This window comes from Anser brachyrhynchus (assembly GCF_964034855.1).
Source record: "Anser brachyrhynchus genome assembly, chromosome: 1".
NCBI lineage: Eukaryota > Metazoa > Chordata > Aves > Anseriformes > Anatidae > Anser > Anser brachyrhynchus.
Window position 1 is genome coordinate 190236718 of NC_137694.1, and position 25789 is coordinate 190262506.

The window sequence follows — 25789 nt, forward strand, 5'->3', positions numbered from 1 at the left end:
CAAGAAACACCTTTGAAGTGTAATTGCGGCAGCATTAACGTAAGGTGCATTCCCCTCCAAAATGAGTAACTAGGCTGAAATGCCCTACTACAGGAAGCTGAGACCATGAGTACACAAATTTATTTATTTTTTTAAGGACTAGGGACTTCTACAAGGAACAAGCGTTCAGAGTTACAGACGTTGAAAAGCCACGTTCAGCTTTACTCTTCAGGCTTTAAAACCTATCTTTAACATAGCTTATAAATGTAATGGTCATGTCACACAATATGAGCAGACACTTAATGCAAACCTGGACCTATAGTCTAATTTTTGATTTAAAAAGTGATCAATAAATCAATGTTTGACTTAAGAACAATTCATGAGCTGCACTTTTTTTTTTTAATTTGTGCATTTAGGAAAGGTATTGCTGAAATATGGTGTCAACCAATGAAAGACTCATGTATGTTCTCCGAATGAGAAAAATGTGGAATTGCACCTGAACCTACCTCCACTGATGAAGACAGATGTTTTTCAGCTGTCTGGTTTAGGTCATGTCAAATCCTCTAGATCAGTATTGGAAGCACTGTCTATCAACTAGCCAGATTAGTTTTGAATGCACACATAAGCAATAGGGAGAGGAATTTGCCACTGCAAAGCCACATATATCCAGCACTGACACTGCAGCAGAAGCTGGCTGGAACTGTAAGTGCAATCCTTCAGATAAAATTATTGAGGAGAAAACAAGCAATGTCCAGTAAAATAAGGACTACAAACGACACCTGTTTATTTAAATCAAAGATAGCCCTAAATTTTCCGAAGATTATACTTTTTCTTTGGTCCCATTTAAAACATTGGAAATTATCTGAGAGGGTGGGACTTCCATTATAGTGCTATGGTTCCTGCAGGGAAACAGAGAAAAATAGCTATGCTCTTCAGTGGAAATGTGGAAGTATCCCCCTTCCTTGGATAATGAGCCTAGCAGCCACTGCTGCCCTCCACACCAGTTTAGCTACCTTCCTGTTAGGAGAGTAATTCTCAGCTGCTACATCAAAATTCAGTCACAGCAATCTCCACTTTGGCCTCCCCATCTCCTAGCTCACACGATCTTCCCACGAGAGACGACAGGTAGTATAGCAAGACGAGGTAGAGCTGTGCCTATAGGTGGCACTCTTGCCCTGACACAGCATTGAAGGACCATGAAGTGATACTCCTCCTTTCTGTTAGACGACAGAGGCCCGATTCAGATAAGAAACCCATTAAAAGTAAAAAAAAAAAAAAAAAAAGGGCAAAAAAAAAAAACACCTTCAATGAACATTTCAGATTTTATTGTCAACACACGTAAAAACTGAAACTTATATTCAAAACAGTTACTTCTGAGAACACCGAAATACAAACCTTTTCACACAGAAGTTTGTTATTGTAACATAAACAGAAAAAAAAGACATAGAATATGCTGATGTGTATTATATGTGCTCAAAGTCACAAGTTTAAGAACTGTACCACTACAAAATCGTCACATAGGTTTGGGAAGTGAGCATTTGATTGTGTTTAAATATCTCCTCTGCATTTCTAGTATTACACATTTACTTGGAAACTTCATAGCAGTGGACAAAAACATCATAATTGTCTTCAAGGATTGTTTTGAAAGCACCATGACAACAGACTGTTCAAACTAGTTCCTTACAGAGGGAAGTCTAAACAGAGACAATTATTGCAGTTATGGCTTTTTAGGGGTAACGTTTAATGTTATCTATGACAAGATTGTGAATATACTACACGCAAAGTCGGTATTTCCTGGTAGCTCCTCCTGAAAAGTAAAACTAGCATTGCCCATTTTAAATTTGTTCTTTTTATACTAAAGAAACCAAACTCTTACATGCTATACAAAATAGATGTGCTTAGCCACGCATTGACCAGTCTTCCCTTCTTCCAGATCCTGTAAAACTAAACTAACCCAAACAAGCAAAACTTCTTCACTGGTTAAGCAGCAAAAATAAGTTCTGCCAACTTTACACAATAAATAGACTTCTGCTTAAGTTAAATTTATTTCCAAAAGGGTGACATGACTAAACAAGTTGTATTGGACAGTGACGCACGTATCACGCTCCATTACCAAGACCCTAAGCTTAGTCAGAAGGGGAGTGAGGAAAGGAGCAACGGGAAGGGAATGTCTGTTCTCAGACAACTGAAAGATTTATGCTGCACTTTGCTTTTCTCTTAAAGGTCCCGAAGAAACGTTTTATAAAACTACCTCTAGCTACTTCTCACACAAGCAACTCGGTTCAAAAATCAATTCTGAACAGCATCTCTTTCTGGAAAAAAACTAACATCCCTGCAGTCCGACGTCTAATGACGTTCTTGGCTTGTAACAGCACATACTCATCTCTCCTCATCGTTTGCTAGATCGCTTTTCATACTTATCCTTTGTGTGCTGGTTCCTGTTTCGGTGCCTAGGAGGAGAGTAGCTGACTCTCCTTCTGGACTGAAAGCTGGGTGTGTATGGATGAATTCTGCGTTTCTTTGGTTTTTCTTCTTTCCTGCTTTTGTTTGGCTCCGGCTCCTTACTGACTTCCTTTTGCTCACGTTCTTGGTCTTGTTCTTTTTGAGATGGTAATGTGTTTTTGATGGTATTAATAAGAAATCTTTTATTTGCACCAGCAAGAGGACATTTCAACCTGTAAAGACATTTAAAAGTAATCAAAATAGGGGATAAAAACATCCTGAAACAAATGTGAGAGTTTAACTTCAACAATTTTAAGACAGTTTAGTGTTTTTGGCTTTCCTTGCATGCCACCTAGTGTAAACTCTCAGTACAGAAAGATATGCTCAACGTTGTCTTCATTCTCCTTTTACCTTACTCTTTATAGGATAAAAATTATTTTACTTCAATGGAGTGAAAGTTCATGTGATTTTCACAAGGCTGTGTGCAGGGAGAAGCAGATAAGGCGAGACTCATGGTTAACTCACTCTGTGTAAGGTGATGACATATTTTAAGTTTGCCGGTGCTTAACTTAGCTATTCGGGAATCAAATATTTAATAACACATTCTGAGTCATATGAGAATGGTTAACATGACCACAATGCTGACCATAATAGATTATTTAATGAACTAGGATACTCAGGATACACTTGCATGAAGAACCCAAACAACTGTAGTAATAAATCAAAGGAGGCATACCAATTTTAACCCATGTTTAGCAACCACCAAATCAAATGCTTTTTCTTTAATAGAAAGGATACTTGATTAAACTCCTCTTTGTTGTTTCTGACTTTTTCCTCTTGCAGCTTAATGCTTTTGCATGTAATTTATCAGCTTCTCTTAGTAAACAAGTACTCCGTGTTACATTTATCCTGTTGTTATCAGTTGTACTAGTTACTCCCAATTTATCATCTCTTAGAGAATGGAATGAAAATAACAGAAGTTTGAATACGTTCCTTCAGTAAGCAGAAATCATTCCAAAGACTTTGTTTATTGTGGGAGCTACTGTGAGTTTGCCTGCTAATATAGACCGGAGGGGTTACTCAAAAAAGCAGAGATGTTAGGAGAGCACAGTACCACGTACTGAATCAACGATGGATGATCTTAACACTGCAATGTTAGATCACCTATTCTACTGGAATATTTTGTGTCAGCAAAGAAACTATACCCTGACCACTTAAAACCTTTGATAACTCTGAATAATCAGACTAAGCAGAAAAAGAAGAAAATAGCATACTTCATGATATTGAACTGTGCATGGAATTTACTTCAGATCTACTTATTAACTATTACTGATAATTGTTCTTGTTATAAATCCTCAAAGAAATTAGTCATTTTAGAAATATACACTAAGCAGACACACTGTTTTATTTCTGCTATGCATTTCTTGATATTTCTATAACATAATTACAGTTTGTAAACTTCCTGCATATAAATCTACACTGTTTTACTCAAACACAGGTTAAAAAAAATCAAATTAAAAAATGTAGATGTTCTGTACAGATGTTTTTTGTAAACTAGGGAGGCAGTCATTATGCATTAGCTGTATTACTGAGTGAAAGTACACAGCTAACATTTGTCAGTAGAATGGGGTTTCCATTTCAAGCTACACCAGCTATGAACATGGCAATGAAAATGCCATGGCACGGGCTGCACTCGAGACAACACAAAACAGCCAACATTTAATTTCTCTGCATGTCTTATGCCAGCATTAAACTGTTGTACCTCAACACTTCCAACCAAGGAGCACAACTTTCCCCAGGATGGATCCAGGTACAAACTATTTTACATTCGTATTCTTCCTCTTGCTTTTTCTTAAAAGCTCATGTATTGATTAAGCACTTATATATATAGCACCAGAATGAGACAATCTGCCCTAAATAAATCCACCTTGCTGAAGTATTTATTTCTTTTTGGCACTACGAGCGCTGCCTGAGCTATACTGAGAATGAAAACTGATGAGAAATGCAGGGCTTCAGAGTCAGCTAAGAGATGTCATTAATTCACTATCACACAGCAATAAAAATGAGCCCCCAGGTTTTCAGGGAGCAGCAATAAGTCACGGCACTGAAGAGAAACGTCAGTCCTTGGTTTTATTGACTTCAGACTTCAGCTAAGCAAATTCTGCCTTTAAGTCTTAAATGGAAATGAGATGTATGGCACATACGATACATTACACATGCACGCACACAAATCCATAATGTTTACACGTATATTTGGCATATCTGGAGCTGTGAAGATTCAAAGCGAACTGTATTATTAATTCATTTATGTCTTTTTCAGCATTTCCAATGGTGAGAAAAATGTAGGATACTTCTATAGCTCACTTCCCTGAAGACAAGCCTTTGGCTTGCTGTAGGTCTGATCCTGTGATGTTCAATTCAATGACAGCTCTGCCCTCAATGTGAATTCTGCAAAAAAAGCTCAGTCTATGCAAGGTGAATCACAATCTGCAAACCAGTGAGCAGTTCCACACAACAGAGTGCAAATGCTTTGTTTGTTTTCAGAAGACATGTCAGAAGAGCACTAAGGTTTCAAACTCAAGTGTGCCTGAAGCAGAACTGCAGGCATGACCAAAGAAAGCAGCCTACCTGCAACTCTACAACAATCCAGTTTACAAAACTGACTCCAGTTTTGTAGCAATGTTTTCATTCAGTGTAATAGTTCACTTTGTTTTGCATGTTCGGACAAACTAAAAAGCTATTTTTCCATGTAGAAACCCATCCTCCTCCAAACACAGGTCCCCTCCGCCCCAAAGTTTCTCTGCTGTCTAATGATGAAATGGCAACTCTTCAATTTGAGCGAGGAAAATAAATAGAAACCATTCTTGCATACACAAATCAACACTTAAACCCACTTGCGTTGCACAGAAGTGGACTTAAAATGTCAACCGTCTTACTCTCCAGCAATGCCTGCCGTCAGGTTTGGCACTGTATTTCAGCACAGAAGCGTACGTTAAGGCTTTTTATCGGAAGAACTCACTGACATTGCTAAGACGCTGGAGTACAGAGCCACGAACCACAGTCTTTGAGCATGTCACACAGGGTTGGCACTGTCAGCCTTGGCACACGGAGTGTATCAGATCTTTCCAGGAAACGGTTTATTATGCATGAACTTACAAGTACATTTCTAGCACTTCCGAACTGCCACGGAAAATAGGGTATTTAACAGAATAATGGCTGAAGGCACAAAAAGCAGCTAGAGGCTGTTTTGCCAACTGAGTTGCTAAAGCAAGTTGCATGGTTTGGGCAGCCAGATGCGGCTGGCAGGGCACTGCATGGAAACCTGTGCTCTGATCACTATGCTTTGCCATACTTGCTTTGCAATCTCTGTCTGTACCTCCTTCCTCCTGCTCTTTACATCCAAAGGAAAAAGATGAAGCGGAATCACACTGCAGCTTCTGCGTAGCGATGTAACATCCATGCAAAGACGAGACACAAGACAGCATATCGCAGCTCCCATGCTCTCAAGGCTTTCTGCCTCAACCTCCTTATTTCACATTCTGCAGTGCTTCTGACCAGCAGATTTGATACCGAACAGAAAACTATCTATAGTCATGAGAGCAATTTTAGGAGTGCTTTGAAAGAAATAGGACTAAGAGCAATTTAATGCTTCTAACACTCATCTGTTGTTTGCAACTTCGTCTGCTCTGACAACGCAGAGCTGAACAAACTGTCCTACAATGTGCTGTTTTCTATAGCTTATTTTGGGTAAGCTTTTAAAGTAAAGCAGAAAAGACTATGTTCAGTTCAGCCCTAGCTCACTTGCTACCAGGATCTCTGAAGACCAGACCTATACACCAGAAGAAAAAAACATGTAAGGACAGGGAAATCACTCACCAATTATCTTCACGGGCAAAGCAGACTCAGCGTAAGGAAGATTTATTTAATTTATTACCAACTAATAATAGACCAGAGCCTTGAGAACTAAAAGCAAACTAAAACCACCTTCCCCCCTTCCACCTTCTGCTAACTCTCCCCCACAAGTGGTGCAGGGGAAGGGGTAACAGGGGCTGCGGTCAGTCCCTGACGCTTTGTCTCCGCCGCTCCCTCACGGTCCCTCTCTGCCCCTGCTCCATGTGGGGTCCTTCCCAAGGGATGTCGTCCTTCCCAAACTGAGCCCGCAGGGGCTGCCCACAGGCAGCAGCTCTTCAAGAACTGCTCCAAAATGGGTCCATAGGCAAGAGAGTCTTAGGACAAGACCTTCCTCTACCAGCATCTGCACCACATAGGTTGCAGCATCTACCCGTGCCAGCCACAGCAAGCTTGTAAGATAATGTAACAGTGGCAAAAACATTCCCAAACTAGAAAAAAAAAAATACTACCAACACCGTTCTATATTTCAAGCCTGAATCTCTGTCTTGGAGACCATGGGCTGACGGATGACCACTCGGTACATGACTGTCAGCTCTGCGATAATTCTGTTTGCAATACAAGCTCAAACAGCAGCTGACTATCCATCTCACGCAACAGGACTGCAAAAAGCTAGGTATGGATGCTTGGGAAACTTCTTCAAGCCGTGCACTTGAACTATGGAGAATTAATCACTCTGGAAAGTAATGGAGCAGTGGCACGAATCTGAAAGCAGTCCCACAACAGTGTTCAGAGGCTTGCTGGAGAAGGTTTTGCTGCCATCAACACCCACCAGGAGACTCCACTCTTTGTAATGGCATATACGATATAGTTCCCTGTGAATGACACCTCCCCACATACTTCCCTTTATTAACCTGTCAAATACCACTGACTCCAGACGTATTTTGCAGCATCAACAGCTGCTGAAGAGCAACAAAAACTGGAATCTGTGAAGTATGAGCAGTAGTAGCCTCTGCCTCTCCTCACCCAAAGAAAGATGTCAGAACAAATCATTTTTTCACAGGTCGAGTTACTTCCTCTACCCAGTGCCAATGCAGGATTGATGGCCCTACAGTAGACGTTTCCAGGGTTTTTGCATCTCCCCTCTCCAGCACTCCTCTGACAAAGGGCTGAGGAAATCCCACAAGTCCTCATGAAACACACCTGTATGCATTTTGAGTTTGGCAATCAATGGAGGCTTTCAGTTTTACCTGTTAAGACTGTGCTTTAGTCAAGTTGGTGATGATCTCTGGTGGCTTCTACCAGTTTATACTTTCCCAAATTTGGTCTCCTAATGTGTATTTTGATGAACCAACTTTTTTGCTCATTTCATTTGGTATCCACAAAGCTGGGAGCAGCAGCTACCTTCTTTTCAGTAGTTTACAGTTGCAAGGTTACATGTCAGTCCTGGATCTAATCTCTGAAGCCCTTCAGGATTTACTGTTTACTGTAACATCAGTTACATCTGATGGCATTTTGATAGAGTACGACACTCAGCTGTGCATAGTTTCCTTCCAAGCATTCTACTGGTTATCTCATCGATATATGCAATGCAACACCTAATTGCTGGGCCAGTTCAGAAAGACCAAACAGCACAATTGAGCACCAAAAATATTTAATGAATTCCTTTAAAGGGCTGAGAGCAGTGGCAGCTTCTATCTGGTGTGCTGTCCCTGTGCTTGCAAAACTGGATATCAAAGTCTTATTTGGAGTCTGCCTATCGTGGGCTTTATACCTCCCCTGTGATGACATATCTACCAGCTGTACACTAGCGTAAGCCAAAATCCATGGCAGCAGATTTGTGACAAATGGGATTACTACCATCGGTCTCTCTGTGGATAGACTCAGATAGGAAAACCTCCTGGAGAAGTATCATATACCAAAAAAATGATCTATGGGTGCAGAATATCCTGAGCTGCTGACTGCTGGAAGCTGGGATTGCCTCAGTCAGACTGGCAGTCAGCTTCCCGTGCCTCCCACAGCTCCGAACCTCTGGGCAAGGGCTGGGGGAGCAAAGCCCCTCCCGCTGTATGCGAAGAGCGGGACTGAACCACGTGATGGAACTGAACAGGTACAAGTCTATGGACTTCTGTAAGGCCTTTGACACAGTCTCACACGACATCCTGATCCCTAAAGTGGAGAGAGATGGATTTGAAGGGCGGACCATCCGGTGGATAAAGAATTGGCCGTACGGCCATGCCCAGAGAGTGGTGGCCAATGGCTCTACACCCAGGTGGAGGCCGGTGATGAGTGGTGTCCCTCAGGGTCTGTCCCAGGACCAGTGCTGTTTAATATCTTTATCTATGATGTAGACAGTGGGACTGACTGCACCCTCAGCAAGTTTGCAGATGACACCAAGCTGGATGGTGCAGTGGATACACCAGAAGGAAGGGATGCCATCCAGAGCGACCTGGACAGGCTGGAGAAGTGGGACCATGTGAACCTAATGAGGTTCAGCAAGTCCAAGTGCAAGGTGCTGCACCTGGGTCAGGACAATTCCAGACATGAGCACAGACTGGGTAAGAGCAGCCCTGCAGAAAAGGACTTGGGGGTTTTGCTGGACAAAAAGCTCGACACGAGCCAGCAGCGCGTGCCTGCAGCCCGGAAGGCCAGCTGCGTCCTGGGCTGCACCAACAGAGGGGTGGGCAGCGGGTGGAGGGAGGGGATTGTGCCCCTCTGCTCTGCCCTTGTGAGGCCCCACCTGGAGTGCTGCGTCCAGGGCTGGGGCCCCCAGCACAGGAAGGATGTGGGGCTGTTAGAGTGGGTCCAAAGGAGGGCCATGAAAATGATCAGAGGGCTGGAGCACCTCTCCTAGGAAGACGGACCAAGAGAGCTGGAGATGTTCAGCCTGGAGAAAAGAAGGCTACAGGGAAACCTCATTGTAGCTTTTCAATACTTATAGGGAGCTTATAAAAATGATGGAGTGACTTTTTACGCATACAGATTGTGATAGGACAAGGGAGAATGGTTTTAAACTAAAAGAGGGGAGATTTATATTAGATGTTAGGAGAAAATTCTTCATTATGCTGGTGGTAAGGCACTGGAATGGGTTGCCCAGAGAAGCTGTGGCTGCCCCATCCCTGGAGGTGTTCAAGGCCAGGCTGGATGGGGCTTTGGGCAACCTGGTCTGGTGGGAGGTGTCCCCGCCCATGGCAGGGGGTTGGAACTAGACAGTCTTTCAGATCCCTTCCAATCCAAGCCATTCTATGATTCTGTGATTGTATCTTGAGTACGTAATGCTATTTTCTTGTACTCTTCTTACTCCACTTCCTAGGCACTAGCTATCGGCCACTGACAGAGACAAAGATGGATCCCACCTTTGAGCCAGTACAGCTATTCCCATGTTCCTCTGCAGTCAAAAGAATCCTTACTTCATCAGTCTCAGTTCAGGATATCACCGTGCCAATCCCCATGTCAACAACATTCCTCTTCCTGAAGCTTTCTTGGCCATCTCTTCTGCTACATCTTTACCACCGTTCTGGCCTAACAACCTGGTGTTCTGAAGAACAGAGCAGCCTCGGCTATCCCCTCCTCTGACAGGTCTCAGGTGTTTGAAAACTGCTTGTTACCCCCATGCTGACCATCACAGACAGCCGAGTAGGACCACTGCTCCTGTGCAGACAGGGAATAAGAAATAGCTGGGCGCAGAAACCCATACGTGCTCCTGGAAAGTATTCCAGACTGCACAAGTGGCAGAGAAGTTGCACAGGGACACCTGGGTATCTTCCATTAGAGATTTTTGGTTTCCACACCTGGAATTAACTTGCAAATGCTCAGTAACAGGATGCATACAACACTTCATGATGCTGATTATCTGCAGTGGTTTACCTGGCCATTTTGCAAGGCTTGCAGAGAAAAAGCATTCTGCATTCAGTACAGCTGTAAGCACTCCAGGAGATTAAACCAATTTAATTATTTTCACATAAAGGGTATAAATTGTATCCCTAGCAGAAATATTGGGTAAAATATACACAAAAAGACTCCTCAAGCCTTGTTCAGAAAATATAAGATTAACTTTTTAGAGCAAGACACCGGTTTAATCTCTTCAGAGCTACTAAAACAAACACAGCTGAGAAATCAGCTGAGAACTTCCTAAACAGCACAGGCTTATCTTGTAATACTGTTGGTGGAAGAAGCCAGACCTTATCTACAAATGAGTTTATCTGAATGAATTGGTGCACTACTTGTGTGAACATCCTTGGGTTTGGGATGCTTCTTATCAGTCATATACATTATTGTGAGATGAACGACTCTTCTCAGCATGTTTGTTCTCCAATTGCTTTGCCTTCAACACATTCGGTCAGGCAATTTTATGCAGGCAGAATTCTCTTCAAGTTCTTTCTTATCTGGAGTCAAATTTTTGCCCAGACACATTAATACCTGGATGAAGACAAATTATTTAAGCACAATGCAAATTAAAATTCAAAGACTTCTGTTACCCATTAAATGCAAAATTTATTTTGGCATTGGTCATAGTATTTATTTCCTCTTGGCACAACTTACCAACCCATAGCTCCCATTGTTTCAGCTCTGGTTCTCCCACGTTTTGCTTCTTTAAGTAACTCTTCCACAGCCTTCCTAAACATGAGAAGAGGAAAAAAGTTAGCACTTGAGGAAAACAAGAACTTGCCTCTTTATGCACTTACATAAATAAAGTGGAGAGCCCATTGCTTAATTCATTACAGGGAATAAAGAGGAAATGTTGCAAATACAATTGCAATACTAATTTTCATTGGAGAGTAGAAATAAAGCGTGCAAAACTGGTACACTACACCAAAAGCACAATCCCTGTGCTTTTGGGGAATGCTCTCCCTTGCTATCACTTAGGTTCTTCCTAAAGTCCTTCAACCACAGCAGATCTATTCTGAGCACAGTTCAACAACACTAGCAAACTACCAAGCAGTCAGTTAACAGAATTTCTACCACTGCACCTACCAGTAGTTAAACTGCACTAGCTTTGGTTTAACAGTCGAAGAAAGGAGCTCATCTCTGTGGTGATGAACCACTGTCATTCAAAATGACTACGTTACCAGGATCTTCTGGAAAAAACAGCCACACTCACATGAAAGTAATTAAATAACTATGCTCACTTAAAAAGTCAGAGTGTAAATTATGCAAATCGTAGATAATTCCTACAATGTTGGTCTTTCAGTTCTCTTTAGACATTAATTTCAATCTCAGGTAAAACTTTAATAACCGGTCTACAGTACGTGGTTGAAGTTAATGGGGAAACCAATAAGCAGATAATGGGAGCCATTTATTACATAAATTGAACGCGTAAGCTAACAATTAGGTTAGTTAACTGTAAGCAACTATACACATCAAGCAATAGGAATTGCAAGACAGAAAAGGGAAGCTCTGCACCTGGCTATAAACCCAGGACACGAAGCTCAGCACTAACAACACTGATGTGGGTAAGACTGAAGGCTCGAGGAATGGAAAGCAGAAGGTGATAGAGGGGGGCACGCATCGCTTTGCTCTCCCAGCTGTGATGTGCCACGACGGCTACTGGTGCTCAGGCTGTGCGAGCAGGACTGCCAGCATCTTCACGGTGCAAAAAGGTAACTGGCAACTTTCAACTCAAGCTGAAGGAAGTCACGTCTCATTGTGTTATAGTATTATTAGCATAGCAGGATTTTATTGCTTTGCCACAAGATTCCAAAAAAAAAACAACAAAAAAACAACAACTGAGTATTGATTTTGGTGTTAAGCGAAAACTGAGCCTAGAGAAGTCAAGGCTCATCATTTAATAGAAGAAGCAGATCTAAGAAGAAAAGCAAGCAGTTTATATAGCAGGCCCATGCGAAGACCTAAGGAGATAGTGCTGGGCTCTAAACAACCAACAGTCATTTATTACCATTTAGGTCACTATGTCTGCACAGAAAACACCGGGGTCTTGGCTTTAATTGCATACACTACACGTGCATAACAGGGAATGCACATAAACAGTACAGAATCTCCTTCAGTAGCTCATGAGAGAACTTTATGCTGTTACACAGCAGCTTACATCTGTCAGTCAAGATCCAACCCTCTTCAGTTTATGGTCTTAACACGAGAACATATTATGTGTATATATTCCTTGGTTTCAAGAGGAAACCATTCCAGCCAGAAAAAGTGAAGTCTATGCCAGGCAGATATGCAAATACTCACAGATTGTAACTTCTTTGATAGTTTGCATTTGAAGGGCTCTGCAAGAAGAAAGCGTCCACAGAAACAACAGAAGAGAAATGCACTAAGACTTGTATTATTATTTCTACATTCTCTAATCTAATGGCACATTGGTTTAAGGTTCCTCAAAGAAGTGTCTCTGAGGTTATTGGTATGATCTCAGTAGCAGCTGTGCTTGGGATACTTCAGTTCCTTTTTTAAGCATTCATCCCAACGCCAGGACATTTTACATCTCCAGTCATCCACAAAAATTGAGCATCTGCACAGGTAAGCTGTCATTTGTTAGAGTTACCTGCATCTAGATGCTAAGCACTGCTTTATCAACCTAGCCAGGTACTGCTGCCTCCCCAGACAGTGGGATATGTGGCACAGCAATTCCCCAACACCCCAAGAAGCGTCAGAAACACAGGCTCTGTCACCGGAACGTGGGAGATGTTACGTCCACAGGTCTTGGAGAAATCGGGACAATGCTTATTTTACTGTCCAGACCCAGAATTCACAAAGTAGACCGGGTTGCTCAGGTAGCAGAGGGCACGGCAGGAACACGCAGCCTTTTGAAAACTTGCCCTGAGCCTTCAAACAGAAATACCAGACAAAAGGCAGGAAAGAAATCCACCTTTTTCTATCGTGGTTACCAGACGTTCTGATTTGGCTATAAGAAATCTGTAAAGCAGTCAGATTAAAAGCCACTATATCTGTCACTATTTTATAATCAAACACATAAACCAAAGGATTTGAGTTATAAAACACCAGGAAAACATTTTAAACAGCTACAGTTCAGCTTTACGGGAACTATCAGAATAAATTAATATGGTGACATCAATTCTGTAACTTTATGGCTTATAATTCCTAAGTTATTTGAGACATTATTTTGCAAAGTTTATATCACAGATCAGGCTGACTTGGCATCCACCTTAGCAGCCTTGCAAGTCAAAATCCTCCTTTCTTATCAGCAGTTGTTTCCTGATAGTGGTCTTTTAACATTATTCCTAATCCCTGCATCTGTACAAAGCCCTCCTGACTTGCACAGACAAAGGGGAAGAACTGCTCAGATGATCTCTGAAACAACACATTTCCACTCACTGAACTTACGTTCGCTGCACAAGTCAGTCAAAATCTTAAAAGCTATGCAAACGGGGTCACATTTGCTTTTAAAGGCCTCCTGGGACTCAGCATTCCTTGCTGTCTTCATTTGTACAGCTCGGTTACAATTCAAACATTCCTGCAGCCGCCTGATTCAGTTCCAAGAAGAGCAACATAAGCAAAGGGAACACAACACACAACTTTCACATGAGAAAAACCCAAACAGAGGGAAAACAGGAATGAAAATTAAGGGCAGGGGCACATTTAAGAGCACTGTCATCATTCTGGCATCTTTCATGGCAAGGATAGCAAGCACCACTTAAAACTGGCTGTGGCAATCCTTTCCGAGCAATCAGGCTTTGCTGAAAAACAAAATATAGTAGCATGAAGATATGTGTATGTATTTTTTTTTTTTTATCTTCATGAGAATGGTCCAAGATTTATTTACTCTTCTGTGGGATGAGGTTTCTTCCTCCATATTCCAAGGTTACAGGCAAAAGTCTCACTTCGTAACCCTAACAACTCGCATCACAAGTGCGTGTGCCTAAAGAATGGGAGAATATGTTAAAGGCTCCGATGTTGGGCAAAAATTGCATCTGTTTTCTCTTCTTCATTCAGGGATGGGACTCCATCATTTTTCTGAAAGAACAAATGCAGGATAGAGCCCAGACAAGAAAAAGTTTGAAAGGAATTTAACAAGAAATAGGACAGCCTGTGCTGAGCAGGCACAGGGCACGGCCAGACAAGCACGTCCCCACCAGCAGCCTGTTCACAGGTGCCCAGCCCTTTCCATCCCCTTACTCCTGTTTTCCCACTTTGGCTCCTCCCCAAATCACCTAAATCCATCCCTTTCCCTGCCTTTGGTCCCTCCCCTAAACATCCCGTAATAGGTGTTGTGCAATCTCTAAATGCTCCTTCCCCTGCATCTCCTGGGGTGCCCCATACTCACAGCAGCAGCACCCTGAGGTCCCGGCGGTGTCTCAGCACTGACTCACCTTGATGGGTGTGACAGCGGGATGCTGAGCCTCTCCTGGGGCACCCAGGGAGGGGCCCGGAGGTGCTGGCTATTCCTCCTGGTCCTTGCCCTGGGTTCCTGCCCACTGTGGTGCTCCCGAGCTCCTATAGGCCTGGAGAGATGTGTCCTTGGTGGGCTGATGGCCGCAGGGTGGACCTGGATCAGCACCCGATCGTTATCTGGGCTCTCCCACCTGCCTTTGTCCCTCCGAGCTCCTCCGTGGGTGTGCCCAGGAGCTTTTAGCTCACACCTAACAAACCCTGCACCTCCACCCATGCCATCATCTCATTAAAGATCCCAGTGAGAACTGGGATGGCAATAGAGTTACTGGACTTGCTTCACAGCACGCAATCAGCTACCGACAAGCACACAACAACGAGCAGGAAGGCAGTATTTGTATTCGGCGCCTCCCGAAGTAAGAGAATGGACATTTTGTCAAATGCCCCTCTGCCAAAGCTTGTCACTGCATTAACAACTGCTTGCAGCCCATTACTGCTCCACCTGAAAGGCCAAGCTGCTTGGCCACTGCCATTCCCCAAACCCCTGAGCACTGAAACCTACCTCCTGAGGCTCCAGGTCCTGACACCTAGCTGCCAGCCCACGAAAAATGAGCAGTTTACTTAAAAATCTATTTTCTCGACGCAGTTTTATGCTGACTTCTATAACTTTGACCACGCAATAGAAGCGGATGTTGGCGTGCTGATTACATCCAAATAATATCAAGACCTGCAATCAAACAAAGGTCTGAAGATACTGCCTTCTACAATAGAGGAGTGCAATTTATAATCAACTTCTAGGAACTAGTTTGTCCCATCTGTGCACACTTACTAGGAAATGTGATGAAAAGGGATGTCAGAAGAAAAGCTTAAGCCAGAATATTGCAAGCAAGAATAAAGAAGGAAGAATAAAGAAGGCACAGATATGCCACAAACTTTTAAATGTGTGTTCAAAGGAAAGGCACTCCATAGCAGGCACGTTAATGCTCACATCCTTTGTGGATCAAGAGTCTCACTTCTTCAATATTCTGGTTGCCAGCCCCAGAAGTGCTATTTCCAGGACATTTCTGCAATGATTTTCTCAGCAGCTTGAGCAGTGAGGTATCCTCACTCAGTTCAAACAATGGTTTTAGCTTGCAGACCACTTTTTGCCATCAAAATGGGAAAGAATGACAAACTCTATTATGACACCTAGATTTTAAAAACCAAGAGTAAGAATAGTGAGAGCTATCATTTAATTTCTCCAGGGGGTAAAGCCTACTTGTTAAGAAGTGTAACTGAGACATCTGTGCTGCAAAATATTAGGTTATCAATTCTCAACAAAAGGTTTCTCGTTACAAGACCAAGTAGTAGCTTTCCTTGGAATTTAGTACAGTATCTCCTTAGGAAATACTTATTTCGAAGTAAATGATGCTCCAACCAAGCTTGGTAGGCAATTCTAATAAAGAGTGATATTTAAGGTTGTGAAATATCTATAGCTGATGAGATAAAACTGATTATGGCGGAATTTGGATACATGGTAAAACACAAGATTTCTCTGAGAATATAAAGGAGATGTGCTTGAAACACAAGACACCAAGCACAAAGACAATTTAGGAAGGGGAAAATAAAAAAGTGGGGATGTTTAGTAGAAATTACATAGGAAAACAAGTACAGGTACTTGCATGGGAAACAGTTCCTAGGAGATGATTTGTAACTCCCCCCCTCCTGGATCATGTATCTTACCAACACCATTAATTATATACTAAAAGAGTTTGCCCTAGAATTTTCTTAGAATAACTAGGTATTTCACACTTACATTCTAGATCTTCACTGACATACCAGCAAGTTTACGGGAAAAATGCCAGTTCATACTTCCAACGAAGGTTATTGGGAGAGATGGAAGAGAAGAAATAATTCAGTCACATGTAGCAAATAGGAATATTTTAGACACTTGTGATATTTCACAGTTTTTTTGGAATCATAGAATGGTTTGGGTTGGAAAGGACCTTGAAGACCATCTAATTCCACCCCCCTGCCATGGGCAGGGACACCTCCCACTAGGCCAAGTTGCCCAAAGCCCCATCCAACTTGGCCTTAGGTTATTTGCGTATTTAAATCCATAGCATGTAACAGTCTCACGGTAACTTCCAAGTTCGTATTCACCTTCAGCAGTGACTACCACCCCTATTAAAGTGAAGAAAGCATCAAACACAAGATTAAGCGTGAGTCAGATGCAATAACAGCAGGAAAACACGGCAGTAAGGACAGGATAGAGCAAGTAGGATGAAAAGACCTCTCCTTAGATGATCACAAAAAAAAGTAGGACAACTGGTTTCTCCTAGCAGATCAATGTTTGGAATGCTGAGACACAAAATTCACACACGAAAAAGCACCCACAAAAACAGTTACGCTTCCACCACTCCCCTCCATAAATTAAATAAGAAGTCCACATACAGACTACTGAAAATACTCCAAAGAAAAACATTTTGAAACAGTAAATCAAAGTTAACGCTGTGGCTACAGAACAGAATTGCCATTTTTTTTAGGCTAAAGCCATATTATAAAGGGCTGACAAATCATGAAACCTAGCTAGCACTGCTGTGATACTGACCTGAGAGTATGATCAACAGGTAGCAGCTGCTGGATATGAAACTAAGGAGTAACGTCTGCCAGCCACAGGATAAAGAAAGGTCTACTCCTGACTCTTGAAGACTGCATGGAGAAACATTTTAGAGCAAGAAGTACCCAAGCACGACATCTAAATGCATGTAGCATGAATTGAAGTCAGGGTGCTACTAGCAAAAAGGAGTCATGAATGCTGAGGGTATGAAAAAGGAACTATCTAATGATAGGCAGAACCAGGACAGAAAGTGATAGTCATAAGGTACGCTATACTGGTTATATGGCGAGCATGGAGCCACCTGAACTCTCACGACACAGTAGCACAGATTGAAGATATGGTACAGCTAAGCCCTACCGTGTGTCACTCCGTAAGTCAAAGTTTCATCCTCATATCCTACCACACTGCCAGGAAAAAGGAATAGCACGTCCTGAATCAGCTTGAAGCTATGTGGCAGGACAAAACTTCAAATCTGGTTCCTGGAAAGGAGAGCAGCAGCAGGGGACTCTGGAGCAGTCTGCTGTAACCCGTGGGCAAGCTGCTGTACCCCGGGGGGCTGGCTGTCTGAGCACCCAAATCCCCAGGATACCAACAGCAGCCAGGGGGAAGACAGCACAGAGGGAGGAGTGGCAAAGGCTGTGAATGAAAAAGGCTCAAGTTTGGAATGGCACTGACAAAAATAGCATCCGTGCATATATAGAAAGAAGCTTTAATAATTTAACTGATTATCGGAGAGCAGAAGTAGCTTACCAAGAATTAAAGGCCTCTTAGAAAGCTTTATGCTTTCTACCACCTCAGCGGTGCCACATTTATCCCATTTTAATATATGCACTAGATACAAGCAGAAACAAGTGATTTTGTCTAACCACCCTCAGATATGTTTTGTTAAAAGTTAGGGGACAGAACCAGGAGAGCAGTTCTGAGAGCCCCTAGTTATCCCTTCGCTGCTACAAAAGCGCACTCCATCACAAACCAGTTAGCGCACACAAAAAACCCAGCCTGTACAACAGATAAAATAGAAATGTTAACCCCCAAACCTGCTAAATAAGCACCTGAAGTCTAATCCTAAAGCAAAGCCAGCAAGGCCTGCTGCACCCGAATATTCAAGCAGCAACCCGCCTTTTGATCTCCATACGCATTTTGATCCCCACGGCGTTTATTTGGGGACACCGCATTCAGTACGGATCGCAAAACGAACCACGTTATCCCAGCAAGATCGAAATTTGTGAGAACTTTCCAGTTTACCAGATAACCCTAGGCCCTCATTTATAACCCATGAGCCACCCGATACTTTTCAACCTTATCCCTAAACGCTATCACCCCGAGCACGCGTATTTTTTAAATAAAGCGTTTTCCCTATCGCGCAGGAAGGTTTAGTTGTCCTAGGCTGCGTTTGCCTGGCTGAGGATTCAAAGTTTCGTCGCGCAGGTGAAAGTTCCCCCCACGGCGAGTCCGGAACCACAACAGAGGAGGAGGAGGAGGAGGAGGAGGAAGATGAGGAGGAGGAAGACAGGAGCCCTCCTGCTCGGGGCCTCGCCCCGCGCTGTGTGCGGGGAAACCCAGCCACGGGCCCGGCTTCACCCCAGGCTCTCCGCCACCGCCGGGGACGAGGCCTCGGAGCCCGGCCCCGCTCCGCAGCGCCGTCCCGGGCCGCCCTGTCCCCGCCGGGCCCCGGGCTGAGGCGTGGCACCGCCGGGAGCCCGGCCGGCATCTCGGCGCAGGCCGCCCCTCACCTCTCCAGCTCCGGGTCCTCCTCCTCCATGGCGGGCGGCGCCGTGCCCCGCTGCGGCCCGGCGGCTGCTCTCAGGCGAAGGCGGGCGCCATGCCCCGGCCCAGCCCGGCTCGTCGGGGCGGAGCGGGGCGGAGGACGGCGCCGAGGACCCCGGCGGGGAGGAGCCGGGGCGGTGCGAGCCGGGGCCGCCGCCACTCCCCGCCGGGGGCCGCCGGCGGCTGCGGGAGGGCTGCCGCTCCTCCTCCGCCTGACCTCGCCGGAGGCTGCGGCGCCCCCCGCCGCCCCGGGAGGCACCGGGAAGGGGGTGAAGGCACCGAGCCGGCTCCCCTGAGCTCCGTCCGGGGCTCGTCCCCTGCCCTGCGGAGCGGGCACGGCCGCCCGGGGCAGCCCGGCGGGCAGGAGGAGCCGCCGCCGGTGAGTAACTTCGGTGCCCCGCCGGGCAGGGCCGGGCCTAGCCGGGGAGGCAACAAGTGCGGTGTTTTTTGGGGAGGGGGGATCCCAAAGCAGCTCGGGGACACCTGAGCTCGGCTCCTGTGGCAGCTTCAAGCACGGGGGAGAGAGAGGGGAGGTGCAGCAGAGCCGAGCTCCGGGCTGGGGTTGGTGCGGTGCCGGGGGAGCTGGCAGCTCCTCCAGCCCGCTGGCTGCTGCCCTCCCTGCCCCGGCACCGGCTTTTTCCCATTTCTCGGCTTTTAGCTGCTGGAAACGTGGTCGGGGAGCTCAAAATCCGACCTCCTGGCAACTTTAAGGCGGCGTGCTCGAAATGTGCTCGTGGTGTATTCGTATTCAGTCAACGACGCGAGGGAACAATTGCTGTGGTAATGCCAAACACGCCTGTCCCTTGTGACTTCTCTCACCGTGTTCCTAATGCACAGCATCGGCTGTTTACCTCTGCAGAAATCCACTATTAAGTACTTCTGAGCTTGGTTTAATTCCTTTTTTAATTACACGATAGCACGGGCTTGTTTTCCTCCCCGTCTGCAAAGTAAAAGTGTTTGTTACGGCTTAGCTTTGGGGTACGTCTGATGGTCTGTGGAAATAAATCCCAAATCACAAATGCGTTTGAGCTTTGGTTCAAAAGAGGAATCGTTCAGAGCTAGGCTCTCGTTAAATAAACAATTTGAATTGCTGATTTTTTTTTTTTTTATTCCTCTCCCCAATTCTTTTTGGCTTCGCTGTGTTTTACTCTAAGCTGCAATCCAGCAGCAGATCAAGGAGGCTTAGGGGGAAACATCAGATGGTTCCAGTTAGTGGCCCCACCGCCTGGAAAATCGACATGCTACGACCATATGCTGCCACGGCTTTATTAAAACAAATTTCCTCCGAGTGGAAACAAGGTATATAAGCTGACTTTCTAGGGCCAGGAAACCTAATGGGGTCCTTCTTGCATTTACTCTCTTAGCATGATCGGTTTGTTGAGGGAGGAACCCTCTGTTTCCTGATGACAGTGCTGTACAGGATGATTAACCTCAAATTCAGGAAACTATGAGGAATGCTGTTGTGCCCAGTTAGGGTTTTGATGTTGTTTTCAAAGAAAAATGTACGAAATGTCATGGTTTTAAGTGCCTGAATTATTAAAACTCGAACCTCTGAATAAACACAAATAAAATGCATGATTTTAAATGAAGTTTTTCTATAATGAAATCCCACCTGTACTTATTGTTACTCACTAACTCTGGTTGCTGACTTCACAAGAGATAACCCATGGCCTTGGACTCTTGTCTACAATTGGCAAAACCAACTCAATTTCCCAAGACAGGACTTAAACCTTCCATGAAAAATAAATAAATAAAATTAAGCTGCAATTTAAGGATGAGCCTTTGCAAGAGGAATGCAAGCAGGTGACTGCGTGGAAAAGTTTAGCTCTCTCGAGGCAGTTGTTAGTTTAAAAAACACGCCTACTGAAGCAAGCTTTTGCGTGTTTGGCATCTGCTCTTGTGGAAGCCTTCATGACCTCAGTGAAACTTTCGTGTCATAAGGCTTTACCTGTGCTAAATGGCCTTTGAAACTCAACTTCAGTATATATTTATGGGCCTGAATCACTAAAAACCAGCAGAAGTTTGTTAACTTCTAGTTAAAACTGTCTGCTTGAAAATACTGTGAAATATCCCCCCCCTTTTTACTCCCATTTTTTCTATACTCTTAAAAAATGTCTTAATATAGTTGAAAGCATCTGTGAAAGAGAGGCAAAACCAACAATATTGCTTTAGAAGGGAAATGTGTAAGCATATGATGTGTATTAGACATCAGTTTAATATAAATTAATGTCATAAATCAGCAAGATGCTGCTTGTTTAAAGAGCTATGAGATATTAAGGGCCATAACTAGTAAGAAAACAGCATTCATGCAGTGATAAAATGCTCCCTGGTGTAAAAGGCACCAGAGGAAACTGATTACAGATTAGATGTAGTCAGTGGCTTGTCTCTGATATTTGAAAATCCGTAGTTTGTTTGGTTTGCAGAATCGATTTAACATGACATCATTGAATCGTGTGCTTCTTAATTGCTTTATTGGGTCAATGGAGTTTGTTTAGGAACTGTGGAGCATTTTGAAGATGAAAATGATTTTAAATATCATTAAGGATGTAACTGTTATGACACAATGTCCACGGAGCAGTAAAAATAATGACGTTGCGGTGTGTGCTTCTTATGGCCCCAGTCCTACAGATCTGTCACTTACATATGTTTAATTGTAAACATCCAAGTATTTCTCCTGGAATTAGTGGGCCTGTTCTTAGGCTTAACGTTAAGCCTGCATGTAAATGGTCTCAGGGTCAGGATTCGTATTGGCAAAGTTCATGGGCTAAGCCTGTCGTGTGTTTTCATCCTGACTATGCTGTCTTTTGCGTGAGATGATACAGGTGATGACTTCTGGTTTGGACTGAGGGTTGCTTCATCTCCGTGTGCACACCAGGATGCTGCCTCCATCCTTGCAGCAGGCTTTGCAGTGCTGCAGGCATCTCATTCATTCATCAAGTATTCCTGGTGGTACAGACCTACCTAGATACTAGTCCTTTCCATTTTCTTAGCTGTTTATTTCAATTACTGAGAGTTTTACAAATAACTTGGGACGGTTTCCTTTTTGAAATTTGATAAAGGCTGATAAAGGGGGGTCCCTAGTTGAGTCTCTCACAATTAGTTGTGCATTATATGGTGAAAAAAAAAACCTTGTCTAAGTATTCAGATTGCTATAAAATCAGATAACCTATGAAAATGGAAGATTTTAAATTACATTTTGCATTTCTGTGATTTTTTCACCCAGTTAGTAGAATGTATTTTTATTTAAAAAATGGAACTTTGCAGTAACTTAGGTCAGTATTTGCAGTCTCCTTTTTGATTTAAAGCAAACAAGTTGTGATGTTGCTCTGGATCTCTGGCATTTTGTTAAGAATGTCTCGAATTTTCTTGCTGTCATTACAGCAGAGCAGATCAAAGCAGTCAATAAAGTAATTGTGAGGTTATAACAGTGTCAACTCAATGTTATTTTCTAAGTTAATTTCTGCCTGTCAGTCTGTAGAAGGGTAGAGCTGGTTTACTTCAGGTTGGAGTGGCAGATGTTGGGTTTGCCAGGCTCTTCTCCCTTCGTTCTACAGAGGAAGACGTGGTTTTATATTTCCTTGCAGAGATTTGCTAATGCTTAACTACAGTTTGATGGAGTGTGCAGAATTGTTATGAAGAACAGTTGTTTGCGGAGCAAAATTCAGCCTGACTGAGGAATATATCCAGTATACGAAGAGATCCCGTTTTAAAATGTTGTAAACAACAGCAATCGGTAGTTTTAGATCATGAAAGGGATGGAAACAGACTTATTTATCTTGTTCCTACTGCTGAGCTGCCTGGAATAGAGCACAGCTGACAGTGGTGTGCATTAAAGGAGCACACATCAGGGCAAAGGAACAGTAGCTCTAGAGGGGAAAGCAGGGCTTTTGGGTCAGGTTGACTGGGGGAGCGTAGTGCTGAGCAATATTTGCCAGCGCACGGGGGGAAATGAGTGGCCAGCTACCTGCTTCTGCATTGGGGAATTATTTACCGGGGGGGGAAGCAATTTCAAAGTGTGCTCTCCCCATCCCAGCCCCCTGAGATAACATTGCAATTGTGCATTTTTGTGACTGTCTCCTAAGAGCTTCCTCAAGCCCGGTGGAACCTGTCAGGGTGTTGGTATTACACATCCCTGAGGGCTGGCTGGTTGGAGAATCATCAGGAAGGAGCACGGTTCATCATTACTGACTGCAGGAGTGTTTGTGCCAGCGTTCGTACACGTCAACGCTTTTATTGACCCTTTCAGTTGTACTCATCCCACAGATTTTCTTCCTTTGCATGCAATTTTTGCTTGAGCCCAAGGCATCCTCAACAGATCACCCTCTGCTAATGCAGTATTATTTTCAAAAATTTTACCCTGAAAGGCCAAATAATATTAGAGGGTTTAAAATTCTTACCTTCCTGTGGCTTTCTTTGTTCTCCAGATTGGGTGTTAATCCTCATTTCTGAATTCATACACAGAAAAAAAGACCGCTGGGGCAGCAGCAGTATCTGATGTAGCAGAAGAACTGTAAATTCAGGCAGAGCTAACAGATGGAGGTTAAAAATGTCGCTGAGTTGTACTCCAAAACCAGTCTATGGAAAGTTCTTTTCAGTGGCTGTTGTATTGTGTTTGGATAAGTTGGCATGTTCTGCCACAGGAATTTTGTGTTTGTTCTGAAAGGGCCAGTGCATGGTGGGTTTTTTTTGGATACACGAGCAACATTTCAGAACCTAGCCGTGCCATGATTTTTCTGCCTATCAAGTTTTGGCTGGCATTCCTGATCAAAGTCTTCATTTAAAAATAAAAATAAAAAAAATGTTGGCTGGTATCACTGAGCCTTCTTGAGTCAATGCGTTTTATTTTATTGTAATGTGAATGTGCATTTGTCTGTGTACCTTGTTTTAGTCCCAGATGAAATGAGGTGTGTCAGCAAATGTTCCCTATGACTGTACAACAGACCTATACTGGGGTTTTCTGCTGGTATAGCGATGTCATCGAAATCATTCCCCTAATTGACATTGCTACCTGCTACACCAGCAAAAACAAAGCAAAGCCAAGAAACCCCACAAGTCCCCCAAGCTCTTAAGCTAACCGCATCTCGATTTCAACACAGTTAGGTCTTCACTGCCTTCAGGAACAGCCTGAACAACGGAGCAACACATTCAAAGCCCATCTTCTGCCTGTTTTTACCTGGTGTGCCAGGCAGTGACTTGCTCACCCAAGGAGGAGATGTGAAGAGTAGCAGCCAGAGCCACAGTACGTGGTGTAGCACCTCTGCCAGGCACAGCAAGTCAGTAAGTGCAGGGAGGGCACTGGGGAGGCTCCTACCCGTAGGAGCCTCATGGACTGCGATAAGTCAGATCCCTAAATAAGGATGATGTTAAGCTGCTTCTATACGTTTGGAGACTCAATGTTTTAGAAAAAAATTAACACCTATTGCAACCTCATGCAGGGGATGCCATATTTTTACTTATTTCTACCTATCTAGTTAGTTAATTTATCAATAGCACACCCTTTAATGCGTTTCTACTCTTTTTAGTAGATCTCTTGCCATGCACCACATCATCATTTTCTCCTGTTTTTTCTTTAAAGTTTAAAATTTGTTTATAACCAGACTGAAATAGCTGATTGATGTACCACAGGACCACGTAGATCCTAATTTCTTCTATATGCTTTCTGGTCATTTTTAAATGCTGTAAACTCCATTATGTTCATACAGCTTTAACTGTACCCTTCATATGGTATGGGGCTGCCCCTGTTGTTAATTGAAATAACTTTTAAGAACTTCTTAATAAAGTCAAGCTTCTTCCAGAACAGGTTGATTAGGATTGCCTTGTGTGCAGGCTCCTTTTCCTGTCTTTTTTTCTTGTTTGTTCACAAGGGGTTTTCTCAGCCTTTTATTGTTACTGACAGCAGCTAATGAAGCTCATCTGCAGTGGAGATCTTGAGAAATTAGTAAAACAGTTCTGTATTTGTGCTAGATCTTCCATTTATATTAAAAATTATAGAATAAAAGTCCATACCAGCACTGTTTTTACAAGTAGTCCATTACTAATCTGTCACTGCTTCTTCTAATTAAGATTGAAGCTTTGAAAATCACAGGGCTTCCTGCCTTATAGGAAAGGAGTATGAAATGCTATTTGTGCAGTATTGAATGCCTTCAGAATTTCGGTTTGCTTCTTAACTATTCTGATGTTTTGTGAGTGCTGAAAGTAAAGCTGATCTCATCTAGGTTATAGGGGGCTAAAAAATGCAGATAAGTTTGTGTACTTGTGGGCCTGTCAAGCATTTTATCTGAATGCCTTACAAAGATGAGTATGTTGGATCTTCACTTGCACACTACAAAGCTGCGTAAGAATTCAGTGACAACCAACCAAATGCGTTTCTTTTCTGAATCACTTTGTAAAAAAAAAAAAAGGTATCATTCTACTTAGTCTGCCACATAACCGCTGTGCAGTACCTATTATCTGCTGGATGGCTCAGCACGTCTGTGCAGTGCTGATACTTTTATGTCCTACAGCTTGTGATATGCGTCTGTGGCTGGAAGTGAGACGAGCTGAATTAGGCTTCACCGTGTGTAGGGCAGCAAGCTGTCTTGGTGTATTTTTACAGTGTGGGCATGATTCTGTATAAATAATACTTGCATTTTTAGCTGTGGGGAGGTTTTTTCCCCTCTGAAACCCATTGTGACTGATAGCTGCTGACTTATCTATTGACTGTGGCTCTCCTGCTTTCTGCAGGGAAAATAACTTCCCAGTGAAGCAAAAGTGAAGGTGAATCAGTAGTTGTAAAAAGGAGAATCAGCAGCACAGCTTGTCTGTGCTCTTGACCTGAGCTGTCTTTGCCTTGTAAGCAGAAAAAGAGAA

At 43.5% G+C, this 25789-nt stretch overlaps 2 protein-coding genes across 3 annotated transcripts in view; one reads left to right on the forward strand and one right to left on the reverse strand.

Moving 5' to 3' along the window:
* Nucleotides 1-1287: 1287 nt before the first annotated feature.
* POLR1D (RNA polymerase I and III subunit D) lies at nucleotides 1288-19065 on the reverse strand. Its single transcript, XM_080557095.1, has 3 exons — nucleotides 18907-19065; nucleotides 10813-10887; nucleotides 1288-2654 (listed from the first exon to the last, which is right to left on the reverse strand). Exons 1-3 carry the CDS (start codon nucleotides 18933-18935, stop codon nucleotides 2369-2371), a joined length of 390 nt encoding a protein of 129 aa, XP_080413221.1. The 5' UTR covers nucleotides 18936-19065; the 3' UTR covers nucleotides 1288-2368.
* A 27-nt stretch (nucleotides 19066-19092) lies between these two features.
* The window catches only part of LNX2 (ligand of numb-protein X 2), a 59994-nt gene continuing 53297 nt past the window's right edge, over nucleotides 19093-25789 (forward strand). Inside the window, exon 1 of one of the 2 annotated variants that reach the window (XM_080557067.1) lies at nucleotides 19093-19319. The gene's annotated coding sequence lies outside the window, so the exon portion shown is untranslated. Of the gene's footprint in view, nucleotides 19320-20110; nucleotides 20240-25789 lie in introns of those variants that run through there. The other variant, XM_080557068.1, reaches the window with a different exon arrangement.

What these genes read in the sequence shown, in the direction of transcription:
- POLR1D (XM_080557095.1), bottom strand. Translation starts at nt 18,935, where the DNA reads ATGGAGGAGGAGGACCCGGAGCTGGAGAG. An exon ending in GAGGACCCGGAGCTGGAGAG is followed by an intron (nt 10,888 to 18,906) that starts GTGAGGGGCGGC and finishes TCTCATGTTTAG; the next exon opens with GAAGGCTGTGGAAGAGTTAC. An exon ending in ACAATGGGAGCTATGGGTTG is followed by an intron (nt 2,655 to 10,812) that starts GTAAGTTGTGCC and finishes ATGTCTTTACAG; the next exon opens with GTTGAAATGTCCTCTTGCTG.